This window comes from the organism of the source record quoted next, unplaced genomic scaffold (genome assembly GCF_019419815.1).
Source record: "Pyrus x bretschneideri cultivar Hongxiangsu unplaced genomic scaffold, Pyrus_bretschneideri_v1 Contig7, whole genome shotgun sequence".
NCBI lineage: Eukaryota > Viridiplantae > Streptophyta > Magnoliopsida > Rosales > Rosaceae > Pyrus > Pyrus x bretschneideri.
In genome coordinates, this window is record NW_025999809.1 from 10,874,657 (window position 1) to 10,893,587 (window position 18,931).

The following is an 18,931-nucleotide window of genomic DNA, read 5'->3' on the forward strand; positions in this document are numbered from 1 at the left end:
TGAGTGAGCATGCCTCGTTATAAATTTTGTTAGTTTTAAACCAGCTTGTTAACATTGTATGGTCAGAAAAATTTTGTTTAATAATTGAATGGAGCGATTGATCCCCACTGAAAACAATATTTTGCTTAATGGTAAATGCACTGGCAATCGCTCCACAGAAGGTTCCTTATGGTGTATAGAATATTGAAACAATCTCCAAACAGCTTCGTTATGCGATATGTATCTACAGTTTAAATATGTTAATATTTCATCATTTGGATCCCGTTGAAGAACTAACCGTGGTCTATCTGAACCTTTATTTACATATTTGAACAAATATTTTATAAGCATTGATTGACAACATGATTCAACATTTATATGAACATTATATCTTAAAAGCAATTTAGCATTATAAGGAACAACAAAACCGTTATCAATTTTGATCACATTTTTATAACATATTTTGTATCATCATCACGACGCCAATAAACTGGAAAACTATTCTCTTAAAAAATTATCTCGTTTTTATATGGTTTAGGAAAGTTTTTGGAACACTTATTTTCCCGCGTGCAAGGATAATTTTGATTAATATGCCCACATGGACCATGAATCATAAATTGATTAACAACTTCATAAGGCTGAGGATTGAGAAACTTGTTTGGCAACTCAGCAAAAATAATTGAATCTATATCCGACGTTGTATAACACTTGAAATTCGATTTTAACCATATTAACATATGAGATTGAGGCAAACCTCTTTTTTGAAATTCAATTGTACAAACATCTATTTGCAAATACAATTGAAACAGACAAAAACCCAAAAAAAAAAGTTAGGTTGATGAACCAAAAAAACAAAAAAAAAAAAATTGAGATAAAAGAATGAATAAGATTTTAGAAACTCACTTGCCTCAACTTGTCCAAAAGGCTTTCCAGATTTTATGAAATCAAACATATCATCAAGCTTCATTTGAAATATTCTAGAAATTATATCAGGTATGTCCTCAGGTTTGTAGCCTTATATTTTTACGAGTTCTCTTATAATTTCTGGCCACTTTACATTACATGTAAATGTTATGAACAAATTAGGATGACGATATTCTCTACAAATAGTCATGGCATCTTGATAGTTATTAATCATATATCTATGACTTCCTATGTATGAAACAGGTAACACAATTTTTTGCCCTAAATTGTTTGCATCATTGTCACCTCTCGACATTGCCCTAAATTCCTTTCCAGTTCTTATAAAGTCAGTTTAGGGGTGTGTACACAGTAAATATGGCATGATAAATGAAATGTAGAGCCGAGCGAAAGCAGAAGAACGAAATTTTTACCTTCATGAGTTTACAGAGGTCGAGACATTGGAGTTCCTTATGCCTTTTTGGGGACCACTGGGCCGGGGCTTAAAGCGTTCCCTTCTCTCAGCTATACATTGGATTCGAGTGTCCTGCACAAAAATTAGAAATAATGCTGAGACATGTGCAGATAGAAGATGCAGATAGCTATGTTTTGCAGTCAGTCCATATGCTTGAATTTACAAGGGTTTTATACCTGCTGTTTGTTTGGATTTGTGATCTCCGAGAAGACATCCTTTCTTTTGTTCCGTGCTGAGATATGTGCAGACCACCAAGATGCAATTTTTTTCCCTACGAAACCAACTATGCGCTTTGAGTTTGTTTTAACTCTGTGGGGTGTGTAGTACGAAGATCAACTGATCAACCACATGCATTGTGAACTAGAGCAGATTGTGTTATACATTAGAAGATTAAACGAAAAGGGGGTCCATTTTTATGTACCTGAGGCCATCTCCAACCTAAGGGTCCAAAGGGCTAGAGGGCCGAAAATAGCTCGAAAACCATCTCCAATTGAGGGCTAGGCCAAAGGGCTGTGGAATCTGAGAAGGCTCCACGGAATTGGAGAGGGATGGAGGGCTGGCTGCATGCAGCCAGCCAGCCCGAGGTTGGCCAGAAAAATCATTTTTCCTGTCGGTTATAACCAACAGAAATACGGTTATATTATTTAATATAAATGTATTCCGATCGGTTAGGAATGCTTAAGAAAAAAAAAATCAAATGTAACGGCTAGCTGACATCAGCTAGCTGTTGCATTTGAATTTTTTTTTTTTTTATAGTTTTATTATTATTTTTTTTTATTTACAAAATTTTTCCTATAACTTCCACATTTTTTATACTCCTACGATGGCAGATGATGAAGATGATGTTGATTATGGATATTAAATTTAAGTTGTTGTAGTTTTTAAATTTAAGTTAATGTTGTTTTCGAATTTAATTTGTAGTTTTTAAATTTAATTTGTCTTTTTTAAATTTTAGTTGTAGTTTTTAAATTTAATTTGTCGTTTTTAAATTTTAGTTGTAGTTTTTAAATATAAGTTATAATTTTTAAATTTAAGTTGTTGTTTTTAAATTTAAGTTGTTGTAGTTTTTAAATTTAAATAATAAATTATGTTTGGCCCTATGGCTCTCGGTTGGATACCGTTTTTTGTGATAAGGCTAAAACGAGTCCTCTGGCCTTTTGACCCTCAGTTGGAGACGGAGACAAATATAGCAATGTACTGTTCATTAAAATATTAATATCTTGGAGGGCCAGAGGGCTAAAATGAACCCTCTGACCAGCCTTCAGTTGGAGATGGCCTGAGGTGTAGATCAACTGCGATTGCAAAATTGGGAACGCTGGATGACCTTTGTGCCCTCGAATCTGGCGACTCAGGGTGGTTTGTCTTGTTCTTTTTCTCAAATTTGCAAAGTTTAGGGGACACATAGGAATAACAACACATGCATATGTTAGACCTTGCTACATTACACTCTAATGCATAAATCTGAAACGGTTAAAAAAAAAAAAAAAAAAAAAAAAAAAAAAACACCAATGGAGGAGGAGGGATTTACCTTCATGCATTTTAGCATTTCAGCTCGCTTCACCATGGATGGGCTAGAGATGTAGAACTTTTAGAGAGATGGGTAATATTGTCCCTAATTTGGTAATTATTACATGCACAATCTGTCAAGTGTGGGGTTAGTTAGAGTGGAGTTAGAATATTTAAACTATTACTTTCTTTTTGTATGGCCGATGTGGGATTCAACACGTCCCTCACGTGGGATCCAATTAGTGGGTCAGCAAGGAGACTCACCTTACACGCGGGACAAAGAGACCCATCATCATCACGCGGGACCAAGAGGACCCATCCATCACATGACAATACAGTATGAGCCCACCCATCATCATCGCGCGGTGGGACCAAGAGAACTCATCCATCACATGACAGTACAGTACGAGCCTGCCCCATCATCATCGCGCGGGACTAAGAAGACCCATCATCATCACTCGGGATCAAGATGACCCATCCATCACATGACAGTACAGTACGAGCCCGTCCATCATCATCGCGCAAGACTAAGAAAACCCATCCATCACATGGCAGTACAGTATTAGTCTGCTTCTTCGCTTTGATACCATGTAGAATTATTAAAGAGACGAGTCATACAGCCCACTTCTAACAACACCGATATTGTCCCCAACTTGGTAATTATCACTGCACAATCCGTCAAGTGTAAGGTTTTATCATAAAAGACTTTGGTGTTAGAATAGGGTTAGAATATTTAAACTATTATTATTGTTTTTGTATGGCCGACGTGAGATTCAACAAGAGAGACAAGGGGGGAGGGAGGGGGGGTATGTTGCTGGATTGTTGGTTGCAGAACGGATGACGAAGCTGCTGTGAGATGGACGGTTTTCACTACTGGGCGCTGCGAGATGAAGGTTTGCAATAATGGAGAATCATTTCGGATTTTCTAGAGAGAGAGTGGCTGAAAGCTTGAAGGAGAAGTCCTAAAATCAGAATATAGAGGCCTAGGGTTTCTAACAAAACAAGCAGAAATGAAAATGGGTGGATGAGGCACATGTGTTATGGAATCCTAAAAGGAGTTAACTACACGGATGTGTGACACGTGTCTTTCTCGTGTGCATCCCGTGTCTGTCCGAGAAGGCTGTTTTGAAAATGAAAGAAGAGAGCCGTTCGGCTCTGGGTTCGAGGTATGGCAATGGCTCTTCAGCACGTGAGTGGTTCACGGGTGGGTCCGTGTCTGTCCGTGTGGTCAGCTTTCCCACAAATGCATGTTCACTACCTGGGTTTTCAACGAAATGGGCTGGTGCATTATTTGCTTACGTGTGGGCTCCCCATGGCTTTTTGTTTGGCTATCCAATTATCAAGCAGCAAGTTCCTACTTCCAGCCTAGGTATCATTGTTCCTTTTTCTTCTTGTTTTTGTTTTTTTTTTCTTTTTTTTCTTTTTCTTTTGTCTACTAGTTGCTGTTCCTTTCAATTAGTTAGCTGTTTTTGTCGGTCATTTTTCTTCATACTTTCTTTATGTTTTTATTTTTCCACACCTTAAGACAAAGCGTGAAATAAGTTTGGGAGTGGGAAAGTTAAATTTTAGAATTTTAATTTTTGTGTTAGTTAAAAATTTTCGATTTTAAGTTAATATTTATAGATTATTTTAAACGTTAGAATAAATGGACATGGTGAAGATTAATCTCACAGTAGAGTCTTTTCTATTTATGATTGTTTAGATACTAATTCATGAATTGTAGTACTTTGAAAACTTTGCACATCACACCAACATGGTTTGTGGGGAGTGAGATTGAAACACTTACTTTGTGTCTAAGTGCATTTTTTTATTTTGGTTATATATAAAATAAAGTTAGTGAGTGTTATAAAGTAATAATTGTTCCACCCAAGGCTTTGCCTAGTAACAGGGCTAATCCTACCTAATTAGCAGTGATTCTCATGTCAAACGATAAAGTTTTGGCATGGGGCAGGATGGTTAGTTGGTTTTGTAACCTTTTCAGCTTGGGTTATTAAGTCCTTAAGGGGGCGTTTGTTTGCCCTCACTAAGTTGGACTGGACTGGACTGGACTAGCTATTAGTCCAATACTGTGTTTGTTCCATGCTGGGACTAACATTAATGAGACTAAAGGAGACTAGCATGGACAAAACCCTTCACTAAGAGGTCTTAGCGAGACCCCCCAATAACCATGGGATTAGCTAAGACTATCCTCTCTTTCTCATCCTCATCATGCTCAAGACCACTCCCGACAGACTCCTCGTCATCTCCGATCACCTAGATCAATCATTAACTTTCCGACTCTCTTTCAGATCCATTTCACAACCAACTTTCATATAAAATATACCAAATTGAAGCTGGGAGTGACAAGATTACAATTTTACTTGAATCGAGGCCAAAATGTGGTCGGAAAATGGCCTGGAAGTCTCGGCCTGTTTGGGCTTCTTCAAATCCATGATAGATTCGAGCATTCAAAGCTAAGATCTCGGTCCAGGGATGGTGATGAATTTTTTGGCGATGCTAACTTCATCCAATTTAACTAGGGTTGGCCGGAAAACACATCGGGAAACCTGCAACTCGTCGAGAAAATTGGAGCCGTGAGGTTCCATTCGAACAACGTATAGCTAGAGAGGGAGGGAGGACAGAGAAATAGAGACTGGAATCAATAAGGAGTTTGACCAGGAATGAGAAAGAGACATGAATTGAGAGGTCTAAGAGGAAAAAAAGAGGGAGAGGTTGGGACAATGAGAGAAGAGGAAAAGAGTGGGACGGAAATGGTAGGAAAAGATGAAGAAAATGATAAGATCATAATAAAATATTAATAATTTATATATTAAATAATATAATATTAGAATTTGTTATTATCCAGCTTCTTAGTCCAATACTGCACCAAACGCTTCACTAAGTTAGTCCAGTTTAGTCTAGTCTAAGCCAGTAAGCTAATCCAGTCCGAGATAGTCCGGTGCAACAAACGCCCCCTAAAGGTGTTCTACACCTACTGCCCTAAAGCCCTAGTGGTTTGGGAGTCATTGACTTAAAGCTCGCTACAAGGGTTGGATCGAAAGCTTAAGGGAGTTGACATTGCACGACCACTATTGTTACTAAAAAAAATGAAGAGAGAGAGAGAGAGAGAGAGAGAATAATGATTATATAAGTGTGTGAATGATTAGATAAAATCGATGAGAGATAAGAGTTTTAGTCGAGTCTCCTTAACTATGATGGTTCACTTTACACCAAAGGAAGTTTGTGAATTCTTTTCTAATTGATTCTAAATGGCTTAGACTGTGTGGTGGGATTGGTTGGAACTTTTGAAAAGATGTTCTAATTTTTAACATTTTCTATGGATGGCAACTTGAAAGTGGAAATTTTGTTTTAGCTAGGTTTTATTTAAGTTTTTAGTTCGTTAGCTTTTATTTTTGTTTTTTTAGATTTGTTTTGATTGAGGACAAGCAAAAAGCTAAATTTGGGAGTATTTTGATCAGTAGATTTTATATTATTTATTTAACCATATTCTTAGTGTATTTTGGTTAATATTTTGGAAAAATTTTGATACTTTGAATTGTATTTTCAATATAGAACTTTCAACTTTCTCTTGAGCAAAATATGATCAAACAGATGAATTTTGGAGTAATTCTAGTTGGAGGACGTTCGTGAGTCACTTAGCTTGATCATATTAAAATATCAGATTTTTCTACCTCACGGTGATTTTCTAGCAATAAAATAAAAGAACAGTGCGTAGTGCTACAATAGTGATGTTTTAGGCTTGAATTGCGTTTTTGGAGCCCAAGATGACATCTGATGGGTTCGTGGCCTTCTGGAGATGTGTTCAAAACGTCCCGATCTTCAAAATAAGCTATTACGGGCGTGATTTGGAAGATATCTGAGGCTAAAACGTGGCTGGACAAATACTTAGCAGATTCTCCTAGTTTAATTAGGACTTTATTTTCTAAGACATTTTATTTATTATTTGGTTTCCTAGTTGGAACAAAAGACTACATTTTAGGGTTTGTGCGATGGCATAGCAACATATATTGCTTTGCCATTCTCAGTTTTAGAGACGCTTGCTTTTATGAAACTTTGGAGACAGAGAGAATTGCTAGGGTTCTTGAAGTTTTTCTACTTTGAGGTGTTTTCAATCCTTTTCTTCATAATAATATTTTCTATGATTTTAATTATGAGTATGCGTAACTAATCCGTTTTGCTAGGGTGAAACCTTGAGCCTTAGCATGAATATGTAATTTTTATTTAATTGCTTATGATTGATTGCATGCATACTTTGAATTACTAATCACCGTGATTAAAACTATCTAATTGTCTTGATGATTGGCCACCATTAGGGTATTTAGAAAAGTAATTTGATGCAATTTTGGTCGAAGATTCCCTGAAATTGACGCTGGCTTCTTGTGATTAATAATTGTAATTTCACTCAAAATGAACACCATGTCATATGGGTTGCATGGTTTTTCAAATAGTTTTCATAAAGCATAATGAGTCTTTCATGTTCAGATTTAATCCGAACGTCCGAACAGGTTGCATGTTAGATATACATTATATGTTGAAGGTTCCAACTAGAATATAAATTAGGAAAACCTAACATTCAAAGTGACATGTGTAGATCATAAGTAATTGGTAAGAATTCATAAGATTGATAGGTGATGGTGAAATCCTAGTGCTTTTATAAATTGATATTTAAAACTGTTTTCTTTTTATCATATTAGTTGTGGGCAAATTTATTATATGTTTTTAATATTACCTAAATTCAAAATCACCCTTCTCAATTTTTAGTTTTAAGTAGTTAATTAGGAATTGTTTCTACATAAATTATCCAAATAGTCATTGAAGAGAACGACCTTGCATGAGCATCTATAGTACAATACCCTTGTAATCTTGCAAGTATTTCATGTGATTTTGAACCTATTTGCATAGACGGTAAAAATCTTATCACATGCCAACAATGAAAGAAGTTGCCATGGAACTGGAAGGAATGAGAATTACAGAAAAGCATGCATGGGGAAAAGCTGAAATTTTTTCAGAAGAGATTGAGTACTTACTTGGGACACCTAACTCAAATGCTTATCCTGTGTCTTTTAGAGCCGATTGTGGTCCTAGTACAGGTACAGCTAGTGAGCATGGCAGCATGCAGATCCGGATGTTAATTCCATATGATGATGGACGATAATTCACTGCTTGAAATAATCAACTCAACATTGTTTAACATTCTAGCCATAGAGAAATTGTGTTATTTTTCATCACAAACAATCAGGACAGCCATATTGGTTAGAGTGGATGTACTTCTGCTATATACTTAATACCACAACAACGTGTTTGATCTTGTTTCGCAACGTGTTTGGTCTCATTTCATAATTTTGTCTAATGATCCAAACCATTTATTTTCAAGATCCTCATTCATTGATCATTTTTACAAAATTTCGTCCAAACCTTTAGATTGAGTGTGATCCTGCTTTGGGAGTACATTTTATTTCCAATAGATATATTCACTTGCCTTGGCCTTTATCTATTGATTGGTCTAACTGTTGCACAATTTTTCTCCCTCATGGGAATTCGAGTTTCTCATATATGGCAAAGGTAATCAGGTGGCTGATTGTTTAGACAACTTTGGTGTAAGTATTCTTGTCCTCCATATGCAGTGGCAGCTTTTGTTTATGATCTTTCGGAGCTTTTGAACTTTCGCTTCTCTTAGGAATTATTTTATGATTTTCTCATGCTCTAGTTTTGAGTTTTCCTTATTGGTTTGAGTCTGAGTCATTCTTTCTAGCTCTGCCATTTTCATTTATTAATTGTTATTCCTAAGGACTTTTTACTATGTGTTATGGTTAGGTTTCTTGTCCTCCCTAATTTATTGTACTTTTAATTTCTATTTTATCAACACAACAATGTCTTTCGATGATAACAATGCTGGAGTGAATTTGACATTATTATTTAACTTTAAAAAAACGTGAGAAAAGAATAGACAAACATAGTATTATTGAGAACACAATGAAATGTTCACGATAACAATCTAAATGACTTCCGATTTAGACTAATTTTTGTAACAATGATCTATAAAGGACCAATAAAATGAACAATTCGGATGAAACCACGAAGGATAAGCATGCTTTTACTTATTAATTTGAGATTGACTTATTAATTTGGAAAATCTCACGTCCAGATGATGCGACCGTGTTCCTTGCAAATTTTATATTATTAGATAAATATTAATTTAGTGCAGGTCAAAAATTTCCCATTAATTCATGTTATTTTTGTTGCAAATCCCATTAGTTCATGTTAATCATGGGTTTTTGGCTTGTTTCAAATAGTATGATAATTTATAGTTGATATTTTTTCTTCTTTATAAAGGACTTATTGAAATTCCTTTTGTGAGGGCTGTGTAAGTCTGTGTTTTAAGATTAAAAACAAGAAGGAAAGGCTAGATCATAGAAAAAACGAACTTGTCAACCTTTTATTGATTTCTAGGAAAACAAGAAAACAATATCTACAATTTCATTTTCCTAGAAACCAATAAAATGTCGATAAGTTCTTGCTTCGCCATCTATCTTTTCTTTCTTAAGTTTTTACTCAAAAAAAAAAAAACATACTATATGTGCAGGCCTCACAAAATAATTTCAACAACTCGTTTTGATAGAAAGGAAAGAAAATAATCAACCATAAATTCACTTCTGTTGTAAATATGGATGTGCATTGTTTAGTTTAAATGGCTGACATCATGTATGTGCAAGTAATGATATCATACCTATGTAAGCAATGATGTCATTACTTGTTCATCATTTGCCTATACAATGAAGGCCAAGATCCACAAAGTGAGAAACATACCTAAGAAAAGCAAGAAAAGAGGAAAGGAAGAGAGAAAAGAAAGAAGAGAGATGCAGAAGAAAATAGCAGTGAGCAAGGCTAGAGAGAAGAGAGAAAACAGTAAGAGTTATCTTTGTACTCCTATTATTTCAAATAATGAAAGAAAATATTGTGTCTTATTTACTTTATTTCATTACACACAAAGTTTCAAACCCAGGACATATAGCTGGAAGCCTAACACTCTAACCACTAATGTATTGGACCATATGCAAAAAATTCTTTTTTTTTTTTTAGTTTATTAATATTAAAGGGAGGGGGGATTCGAATTTATTATAATAATTTAAAAGAGAGAAGACTAAATTTGGAGACAAAATTTGCAAACTAAATAATATATCACCAATAAAAATAAGCACGTTTATCAACACTTAAATAATAAATCAATTATTAAATTTTATATTTTTTAATTTCTAAAATTTTGTCTACAAATGCGTTATGCCTTAAATAAACTTTACTGTACTTTGCACCCTCCAGTCGCGGATTGACTAATGACCAATACTATGTCAGGTAGACGCTTTCTTGTGCCTCACCTGGAAACAAATTAAGAGCAGGGACACATTTTCCCCCAACCCAAAATATTTCACCACGCGTTTTAATCCCTTCCATATATATTCCTACGGAAGGCCAACCTTCTATATTAGCAGTTCCTTAATTTCTTGGATCCGTCGCCTGCTTTGATTTTCTTTGCTACTGTAGGATCTGCTCAACTATTTTAGTTAATACTATATGCCGCTACTTGGGAGGAAGCATATTTTGCAACTCTTTTTAGTAATGGTGGTGGAAGTTACAATTTTACTAGGAACTCCAAGTCCAACAACAGCTAAATCTCTCCTTCCGCCTCAGCTGGCACGGCCTGGCTGCCCTGACCATTGTGGCAATCTCACAATTCCATACCCATTTGGCATAGGCGATGGTTGCTACCTCCGACGCCGGTTTAACATCACTTGTAACTATTCCACTCAACCGCCAACAGCATTTTTGTTGACGACCAATATCGCCATTACCAACATATCTCTTTATGACGGTGAGCTCCAAATACTACAGTTCGCATCCTATGATTGTTATGATGCTCAAGGCAACTCTATCAGATCGAACAGGCCCGAGCTCTGGGTGTCTCCTCCTTACACCATCTCCCAAACCAAAAACGTGTTCGTTGCAGTTGGATGCGACACATATGCGTTTTTTATAGGTTACCAGGGTGAAGAACAGTACACAACTGGGTGTATGTCCATATGTGACAATCCTGGCAACGCTATCGATCAGCGGGATACTTGCTCTGGCGTTGGATGTTGCCAAACTAAAATCCCCGGTGGGCTGAAAAATCAGACTGTGACCTTGGGAAGCTTTTACAATTATACGAAAGTGCGAGACATCAACCGATGCAGCTACGCGTTCCTTGTGCAAGAAAGCGAGTTCAACTTTAACAGCACGAGTTTTCGAGAACTAAACGATAAAACCGAGCTTCCGGCAATTATTGATTGGGTGATTGGGAATGAGTCATGTGATATTGCAGCTAAAAACGAGAGCACTTTTGCATGCAAGGCAAATAGCTACTGCCATAATCGGTCTTCAGGGGGCTACATATGCCGGTGCCGGTCAGGTTACGAAGGGAACCCATACCTCCCAGATGGTTGCCAAGGTAAATAAATCTAGACACCATTTGACCATTGGATTTTTATCATAAACAATTTTGCGTTCATCAAAACATATTGCATGTATATGTGTATGTATGTAATGTAATGTATGTATGTATGTAGGTCTACTTTTTTTTATTATGGTTAAACAAATAAATTTTTAATTTGCTTGACTTTTTTGCGTATATGATTTTATTGTTAGGCTCATTGGGGTTGCGTCGAGGGATTCAGCACACTTCTGATCCCTTTATATCTTATTATATGTTGCATAGTACTAGTAAAAAAAAAAAACAGCATTAGTCAGCAAATAATTGCCACTTTTGTTGGGGTGACTATAATATTAGTACAGAAAAATTGTTCATGGTAATAGAAAAAGATGCACTATGCAGTAGTTTTCTTTTAGGAAAAAAATAAAAAATAAAAAGATCAGTTGGTGGCTTCATCTCGGCAATCTACCTTTTTGAGGACGAGAAAGACTCGCAAATGTATTTTAACCTCTTCCTAACCACTATTGTGTCCAGGAATCGAACTCAAGACATGATATGTGAAATACAAGCTTAAAATTCGTTTCCAACCACCGATCCATCCCATGGTGATTGCACTATGTAGTAATAAGCTATAAAAGAATATTTTATGTTACGGTGGTTTTAGAACATTAAAATAAGAATAAATTAGGATTTCATTCCTCCTTTTTTTCTCATTAATTGAAACTTTTTTTTTTCATTTTTGATCAAGATCTTTTGACTTTTGTCCATGTCACTTTTTGAATATTAAATTATTTACATGTCATCAAATGTCAATTTTAAAAATGAAAAACTTATGAACCATTTCCAAAATATCTTTTTAGTATTTTTCATACATTTTTATTTATAATTTGTATCCGTTTTTTAAATTTGTACCAATATTCTTTTTAGTTTTAATGTATACCCATAATTTTAAATTTTAATATATACCATATTTTTTTTATTTAATATGGACCCATATTTTTTTTATTTAATAAGGACCCATATTTCTTTTGGTGAATGTACCCATGCTAATTACATGTATTTATTTTATGTTTTAAAATAAAGGTAAATATCAGTTTACTACTCTCATATTTTGTGGTTTTCAACATTTAGTACATCAAGTTATTTTCGTTCCAGAGTCAACAAAAAGTCTCAAAAGTGGGATTTAATTTTTACCTATTGTTCATGGATTTAATTCATTTTTTTCTGTTCAGATATTGATGAGTGCAAGGCTCCAAACTCCTGCAGTATGGGAACCTGCATAAATACAGCGGGAAATTATACTTGTAAATGTCCGAAGGGGTTCAAAAATGACGATCTGGATAAAAAAAGTTGCATCAAGGACAACGGTCGAGCAAAGCTCAGTCTCCCGCTTATTATTTCACTAGGTATGCATATGTTAGTTTTATTTTACTTTTTCTTTAGGCGCGTGTTTTTGCATATACAATTAGAGCTGATTCGGGTCGGGATCCCGTACCAAAACTTCCAAACCAAAATATTTCGGGATGGGATTTATATCCCAAACCAAACTGAAACTGTTCATTTCCCGAAATTTGGGATTCCCAAAACTGTTTCGGGATTTTCGGGTCACCTCGGGATTGGGCCTTGAAGCCCAAAATGTTGGGCTTTTAAACATTTTACAATTTTAAGCTCTTTAAACAGTAAGCCCACCCATTTTTCAGGAAAAAAAAAAGTTAACAATTGCAGGTTTACAGTCCACCTGTTTCACAATCACATAAATTCAATTCAATCAAAGTTCACCACAATCTTATCTCATAATTTCAATTTTCATACCAATCAAGCAACAACTAACAAGTTAAGCTTAAGTTCACAATTGTCTACCAAACTAGTTAATTAAAAGTGCATGCAACCAAAATGAAATAAGTTAAGTTTTATAAACCAAACTTCCGAATGAATTCAGATTAAGTTACAAACCAAAAACAAATCATAGTTTATAAGCAAAAAAGTACAGGCAACCAAAATGAAGCTTAAGTAAGTTCATTCCTTTCGCCCCAATTCATTCCCAAGTCTCTCCAGCTCGTCATACGGGATTGGACGCCTGGTTACCAAGAAGATAAATAAAAGGTATAGAGTCGGTCCATCTAATTCACTGCAAGTTTACGAAATATATTACGTAATTAAGAAAGTTATGCATACGGGGGAGCTCGAAATGGTTTTTCTCGTCCTCCAAAACGAAGTTGTCCAGATTCCTTCTTACCACAGAAACCACCTCCTGGTAAAACAATAAAATCACATGAACTAGACCTCTATAGGCATATGCAAACTGAAGGTAGAAGAATACGAAAACTTAACTAACCTAATCTTCTTGGAATCCACCCTGGCATCAACTGCTGTCTGTTGTAATCAACAATAACTAATCTAAGCACATCATAGACACGTTACGACTTATGCAGATCATAATTTGACATTGTCACCTATTTTCTTTTCCTTGGCTTGCCTCGTCTATCCACATTTAAGACATTAAGCATACCATTACGAAATATATTATCCAACCACCTACAATTGATATGCACATGTCTTTTCTCACAAAACTAGCAAGCACAGCCAAATCAATTTAATTTTGTGAGAGAAGGACGTGTCTATGAGAACAAACACCAATACCATTATAAGCGAAATCCATCAACAGTACAAGAATGTAAAATTAGAATTCCCCGCCACAAAGACATGCATATACATATATGAAAATAAATGAAGAGATTCCATATCGAATAAACTAGAGAGTGGCTAAAAAGTTGAAGCACCTTATATGCACGCTGCACCTTATATGAAAATAAATGCATATACAAATTCGTGCACCCACCCACCCTAATCTTAATCTGAATGAACCCACTAACTTGTGCACCCACCCTCCCAAAGGCATGCAGGTCCTACGCTGCACCCACCCTAATTCGAAACCCACAGTTGTCAAACCCTCACACATTCGACAAAATACTCAAAAATCAAGTTAATCAACATGAAATTTGACCCTAAACACTAAAGAACAAAAACCCAGTGAAAATCGGAAACCCTTACCTGGATTTTGGGACTCGTTTGGTCTCGGATCGCGTCTTGCGTCTCTCTGTGTGGCCGACTGGATGAGCGCCGTTGAAGTGGACGGAGAACGGGAGGAGCGGCGTGGCTCTAATCGATGGAGGAGCGAGCAGCGGGAGCACGAGCAGCATTTGGGAGATTGAGTGAGAGTGAGCGACTGAGAGAGCTTGTGACGATAACAAATGACCTAACTCATTGGACGGTTGGATTAGATCTTAACCAATTCAACGATCCAAGTAATTTCTAATTATAAATTAAAAATAAATATTTATAATATTCGGTTCAATTCGGGATTACCGAACGCTTTCAAAGCTATGGCCGAATCCCAAACCGACACTTTCGGGGACGGGTTCGATTTCGGGTACCGAATTTTTTGGAAAATTCAGTTCGGACAAATTTCAGGACGGATTTGGGACAATTCGGGATTTTCAAGAAAAAAATCCACCCCTATAAGCAATGGATATTGGTGGAGGGAAAAGTTGAACTCGGGTCTTGTGTGCGAACTTAGTTACAAATCTCTTGCTTGGATTGTTAGTTTATTATTTATATGTCACATCATACAGTCCTAGTCTAAAATTCTAAACTTGCTAATTTTTCTTTGAACAATGTAATCAAATTTTGTTTACTCGACCCACTTTTAGATCCAAAACTTTTAAACATATATCAGAAGTTGTCACATCTCAGTTCGAGCTCGACTTTACCGTAGCATGATATTGTCCGTTTTGGGCTCTGATCACGCCCTTACGGTTTTGTTTCTAGGAACTTACACGAGAACTTCCTAGCGGATCATCCATCCTGGAAATACTCTTGTCAGAAATCGCTTAACTTTGGAGTTCCGATGGAACCCGAAACCAGTGAGCTCCCAAAAGGCATCGTGCTAGGTAGAGATGAGAATATACATATAAGGCTTATAGGATCCACTTCCCTGTACGTGTAGGATGTCACAAAAGTGCTCTCTAGAAAACAGATTTTTAAATCAATATTGTCAAGAATGTAACAATCGAAATTGGTACGTACACTTTATTATTGACATGATATTAAAACGGATGTCGGCACATTGTCAATAACAAATATATGAAGAGTCTGTCTTGCCCAAAGAATGACTAATACTTACATATATGTGGCTTAGAAAGATCCATGCATGTACAAAATGATTAAATATTCTCATTGTGTAGCATATGTCATTTTTTGTTACAAAATATCACTTTGTTCTTAAAACAAGAAAAGCACTAGCCAGACGACAAAAACAAGATGAATACATTGATGATTTGCTCTGTATAATTTCTTGTAATTCATGTAAGGGATATTTTGGATGTGGTTCTTAATCCTTAACAAATAACATTATTTGATTAAAATCTTAATAGTATTTAAAGTTTAATCAAAGTCCCTTGACTTTGTACACCTTATTATATTACTATTAATATTAATATTTTTATAGTTTTGACATTAATTGTTTGATATTTTATGAGATTTATAATCCTATAAATTTAAAATCCCTCATTATAATACTATTAGAAACGGTTACAATAAAAAAATTCAAACATTTTGATTGAATAAATGGATAAAAACTATGCAAAAATAATAAATAATAAATGGCAAAAGAATGTATCCATAGTGTTAAAAAAATTGGTTCATTTCACATATAACAAAGTGGTACATTAATAAAGAAGAATTGGTACATTATAAATAAATTATGGTACAGATAAAGAGTTAAAATATTATGACTACAAATGAATTTTTTTTAAAATATAGGCGCTAAAAGAAATTAATACATGGGTACAAAATAAAACTAAAAAGAAAATACTACAAATTAAAAAAAATTGTTGCAAATTAAAAGTGGGTACAAACTAAGAACATAAATATAAGATACAAAGTTTAGGCATAAAACATAAATATACCGTATGTAATTTTTCTATCATTGATTAAATATACAATGTCACGTGACGGTATACACATGGGTACAAACACAATTTAAAAAATATGGGCACAAAAAGAAACTAATATATGGGTACAAATTAAAAATGAAAAGAAAATTGGTACAAATTAAAAAATATTTACAAATTAAAAATAGGTACAAACTAAAAATACAAATATATGATAAAAAAAATTTAGTCATAAATATAAATATACTAATTGTAACATTTTTAACACTAAAGGAATATAGTTTAAAAATAAAAATATTTTATTATTCAAATAATTAATGATGTTATTAATACCCAAGGATTTTCAAAAATTGAAAATGAATAGGATTTTAATCAATGGAGTAACAAAAAGAAGGATGTGAACGTAATTTTTCCTTCATGTAATCATCTTTGCAGGTGCCATTGGAGCCTTCTTGCTTTTACTAAGTGGATCTTCATGGATATATTGGGGAATGCAGAGAATAAAGTACCTCAAACTCAAAGAAAAATACTTTAAAGAAAATGGTGGCTTATTGTTACAACAGCAAATCGATAGTCAACGAGGTTCCGTGGAGACAACAAAAATTTTCACGGTAGAGGAACTTGAGAAGGCAACAAACAATTACCATGAAAGTAGAATCCTTGGTCAAGGCGGCTATGGAATTGTTTACAAAGGAATATTAGCAGCAGATAACAATAAAGAGGTTGCCATAAAAAAGTCTAAAATTGGTGTCCCAACCCAAAAGGAGCAGTTTGTCAATGAGTTGATTGTTCTCTCTCAAATCAACCATAGAAATGTGGTGAGGTTATTGGGTTGTTGTTTGGAGTCAGAAGTTCCTCTACTAGTTTACGAGTTTGTCCCTCACGGCACTCTCTTTGAGCACATTCATGACAAAAAGAGGAAAGGATCATCATTTTCATTGGAATTACGACTCAAGATAGCAGCTGAAGCTGCTGGAGCACTAGCATACTTACACTCCTCAGCTCTGATGCAAATCATACATCGAGATGTGAAAACGGCAAATATACTGTTAGATGAAAATTACACTGCAAAAGTGTCAGACTTTGGAGCTTCACGATTGAATCCTCTTGATCAAGCCCAACTTGCAACTTTAGTGCAGGGAACATTCGGATACTTAGACCCTGAATACTTCCTCACGAATCAACTAACGGATAAGAGTGACGTCTTTAGCTTTGGAGTAGTCCTTATGGAGCTACTAACAAGCAAACGGGCACTTGCTTTTGACAGGCCTGAGGCAGAGAGAAACCTAGCCAGCTTCTTTGTTTGTTTAATGAAGGAGGATCGCCTGAATGAAATTCTCGATGATGACATACTCAACGAGAGAAACATCGAGACACTAAAAACAGTGGCCAATCTGGCAAAAAGATGTGTAAGGTTAAAAGGGGAGGACAGGCCAACAATGAAAGAAGTTGCCATGGAGCTGGAAGGGATGAGAATTACAGAAAAGCATGCATGGGGAAAAGCTGAAATTTTTTCAGAAGAGACTGAATGCTTACTTGGGCCAGTTAACTCAGATGCTTATCCTGTGGATGTTAGAGCTGATTGTGGTCCTAGTACTGGTACAGCTATTGGGTATGACAGCATGCAGATCCAGTTTACTCCATATGATGATGGACGATAATTCGCTGCTTCAAATAATCAACTCAACAATGTTTATCATTCTAGCCATAGTGAAGGATGTACAAACATCAAGCAGAAGCCGTTGCCAGTTAGAAATGACTCAACATCTACATAAAACTTTCTACAGTATAAGTATGTTTCATCATAGTCGTCAGTGTGGCCACATTGGACAGAGCAGATGTGCTTTCGCTGTACACTCGAGTTTGAATTTTTCTTTTGCTGTAGTTTAGATTTAGTTGAAAGTAAAATATCGCTTGTATAAAATAAAATCTCTTTTTCATCATTTTGAAAAAGTTTTTATTTAGGGCATGTATCAGAGCATTTGGCGGTAGAGATCACAACCTTGCACGTAAGAAGTGGCCCAACACCAAAAACTATATCTAATTTCTTCTTCAAAATAAGTAGAGTTTGGAAGATCCTGAGTTATATGTGCATTGGCATCCCGTACTCAATTAGTGTGTATGGTAATTAATTGTTAATATGTTAGTGAAAAATATTTCATAAATAAAGTTGTAGAAAGAAAAAAAAAAAAAAAAATCCCCTTATATCAACTACTAGGGTCGGTAAAAGTGGTTTTTTCTTCCTTTGAACGGCTTTTTAAATGTTATTTTATTATCTGTACCAAAGTATTTCAAGGGAAATGGTGGCTGCTTGTTAAAACGACTCGCTAGACAACAACAATCTTTACAGCAGGACTTGAGAAGGCCAGAGACAACTACCATGAGAGCAGAAGAACTTAATGCAGTGGTTGCCATAGAAAAATCGAAAATCGGAGCTTCAACCCAAGTGTGGTGAAGCTATTGGGTTGCTGTTTAGAGACACCGGTGCCATTACTAGTTTATGAGTTCGTCACCGGGGGAACTCTTTGATCATCTTCATAGCATAAAGAGCAAAGAATCATCGCTTTCATGGGAGTTACGACCGAAGATCGCAGCAGAAACTGCCGGAGCACTGGCGTACTTGCACTCCACCTCCATGCCAATCATACACCAAGA

The 18,931-nt window shown here is 35.5% G+C and overlaps 2 protein-coding genes across 3 annotated transcripts; one reads left to right on the forward strand and one right to left on the reverse strand.

Annotated features, from left to right (window-relative positions):
* Positions 1-10,372: 10,372 nt before the first annotated feature.
* LOC125472516 (wall-associated receptor kinase 2-like) lies at positions 10,373-18,219 on the forward strand. Its single transcript, XM_048574117.1, has 3 exons — positions 10,373-11,342; positions 12,557-12,730; positions 16,712-18,219. Exons 1-3 carry the CDS (start codon positions 10,430-10,432, stop codon positions 17,935-17,937), a joined length of 2,313 nt encoding a protein of 770 aa, XP_048430074.1. The 5' UTR covers positions 10,373-10,429; the 3' UTR covers positions 17,938-18,219.
* On the reverse strand, positions 13,219-14,540 carry LOC103960356 (U11/U12 small nuclear ribonucleoprotein 35 kDa protein-like). 2 transcript variants are annotated; one of them, XM_048574116.1, is made up of 4 exons: positions 14,376-14,540; positions 13,660-13,697; positions 13,500-13,575; positions 13,219-13,401 (listed from the first exon to the last, which is right to left on the reverse strand). In XM_048574116.1, the coding sequence occupies exons 1-4, from the start codon at positions 14,522-14,524 to the stop codon at positions 13,341-13,343; spliced, it is 324 nt and encodes a 107-aa protein (XP_048430073.1). In that variant the 5' UTR covers positions 14,525-14,540; the 3' UTR covers positions 13,219-13,340. The 2 variants fall into 2 exon arrangements, with proteins under 2 accessions (XP_048430073.1, XP_048430072.1); XM_048574115.1 differs by having other exon boundaries at positions 13,660-13,721.
* Positions 18,220-18,931: the final 712 nt, after the last annotated feature.

What these genes read in the sequence shown, in the direction of transcription:
- LOC125472516 (XM_048574117.1), top strand. Translation starts at nt 10,430, where the DNA reads ATGCCGCTACTTGGGAGGAAGCATATTTTGCAACTCTTTTTAGTAATG. An exon ending in CCTCCCAGATGGTTGCCAAG is followed by an intron (nt 11,343 to 12,556) that starts GTAAATAAATCT and finishes TTTTCTGTTCAG; the next exon opens with ATATTGATGAGTGCAAGGCT. An exon ending in CCCGCTTATTATTTCACTAG is followed by an intron (nt 12,731 to 16,711) that starts GTATGCATATGT and finishes TCATCTTTGCAG; the next exon opens with GTGCCATTGGAGCCTTCTTG.
- LOC103960356 (XM_048574115.1), bottom strand. Translation starts at nt 14,524, where the DNA reads ATGCTGCTCGTGCTCCCGCTGCTCGCTCCTCCATCGATTAGAGCCACG. An exon ending in GTGGATTCCAAGAAGATTAG is followed by an intron (nt 13,576 to 13,659) that starts GTTAGTTAAGTT and finishes TTGTTTTACCAG; the next exon opens with GAGGTGGTTTCTGTGGTAAG. An exon ending in AAACCATTTCGAGCTCCCCC is followed by an intron (nt 13,402 to 13,499) that starts GTATGCATAACT and finishes CTTGGTAACCAG; the next exon opens with GCGTCCAATCCCGTATGACG.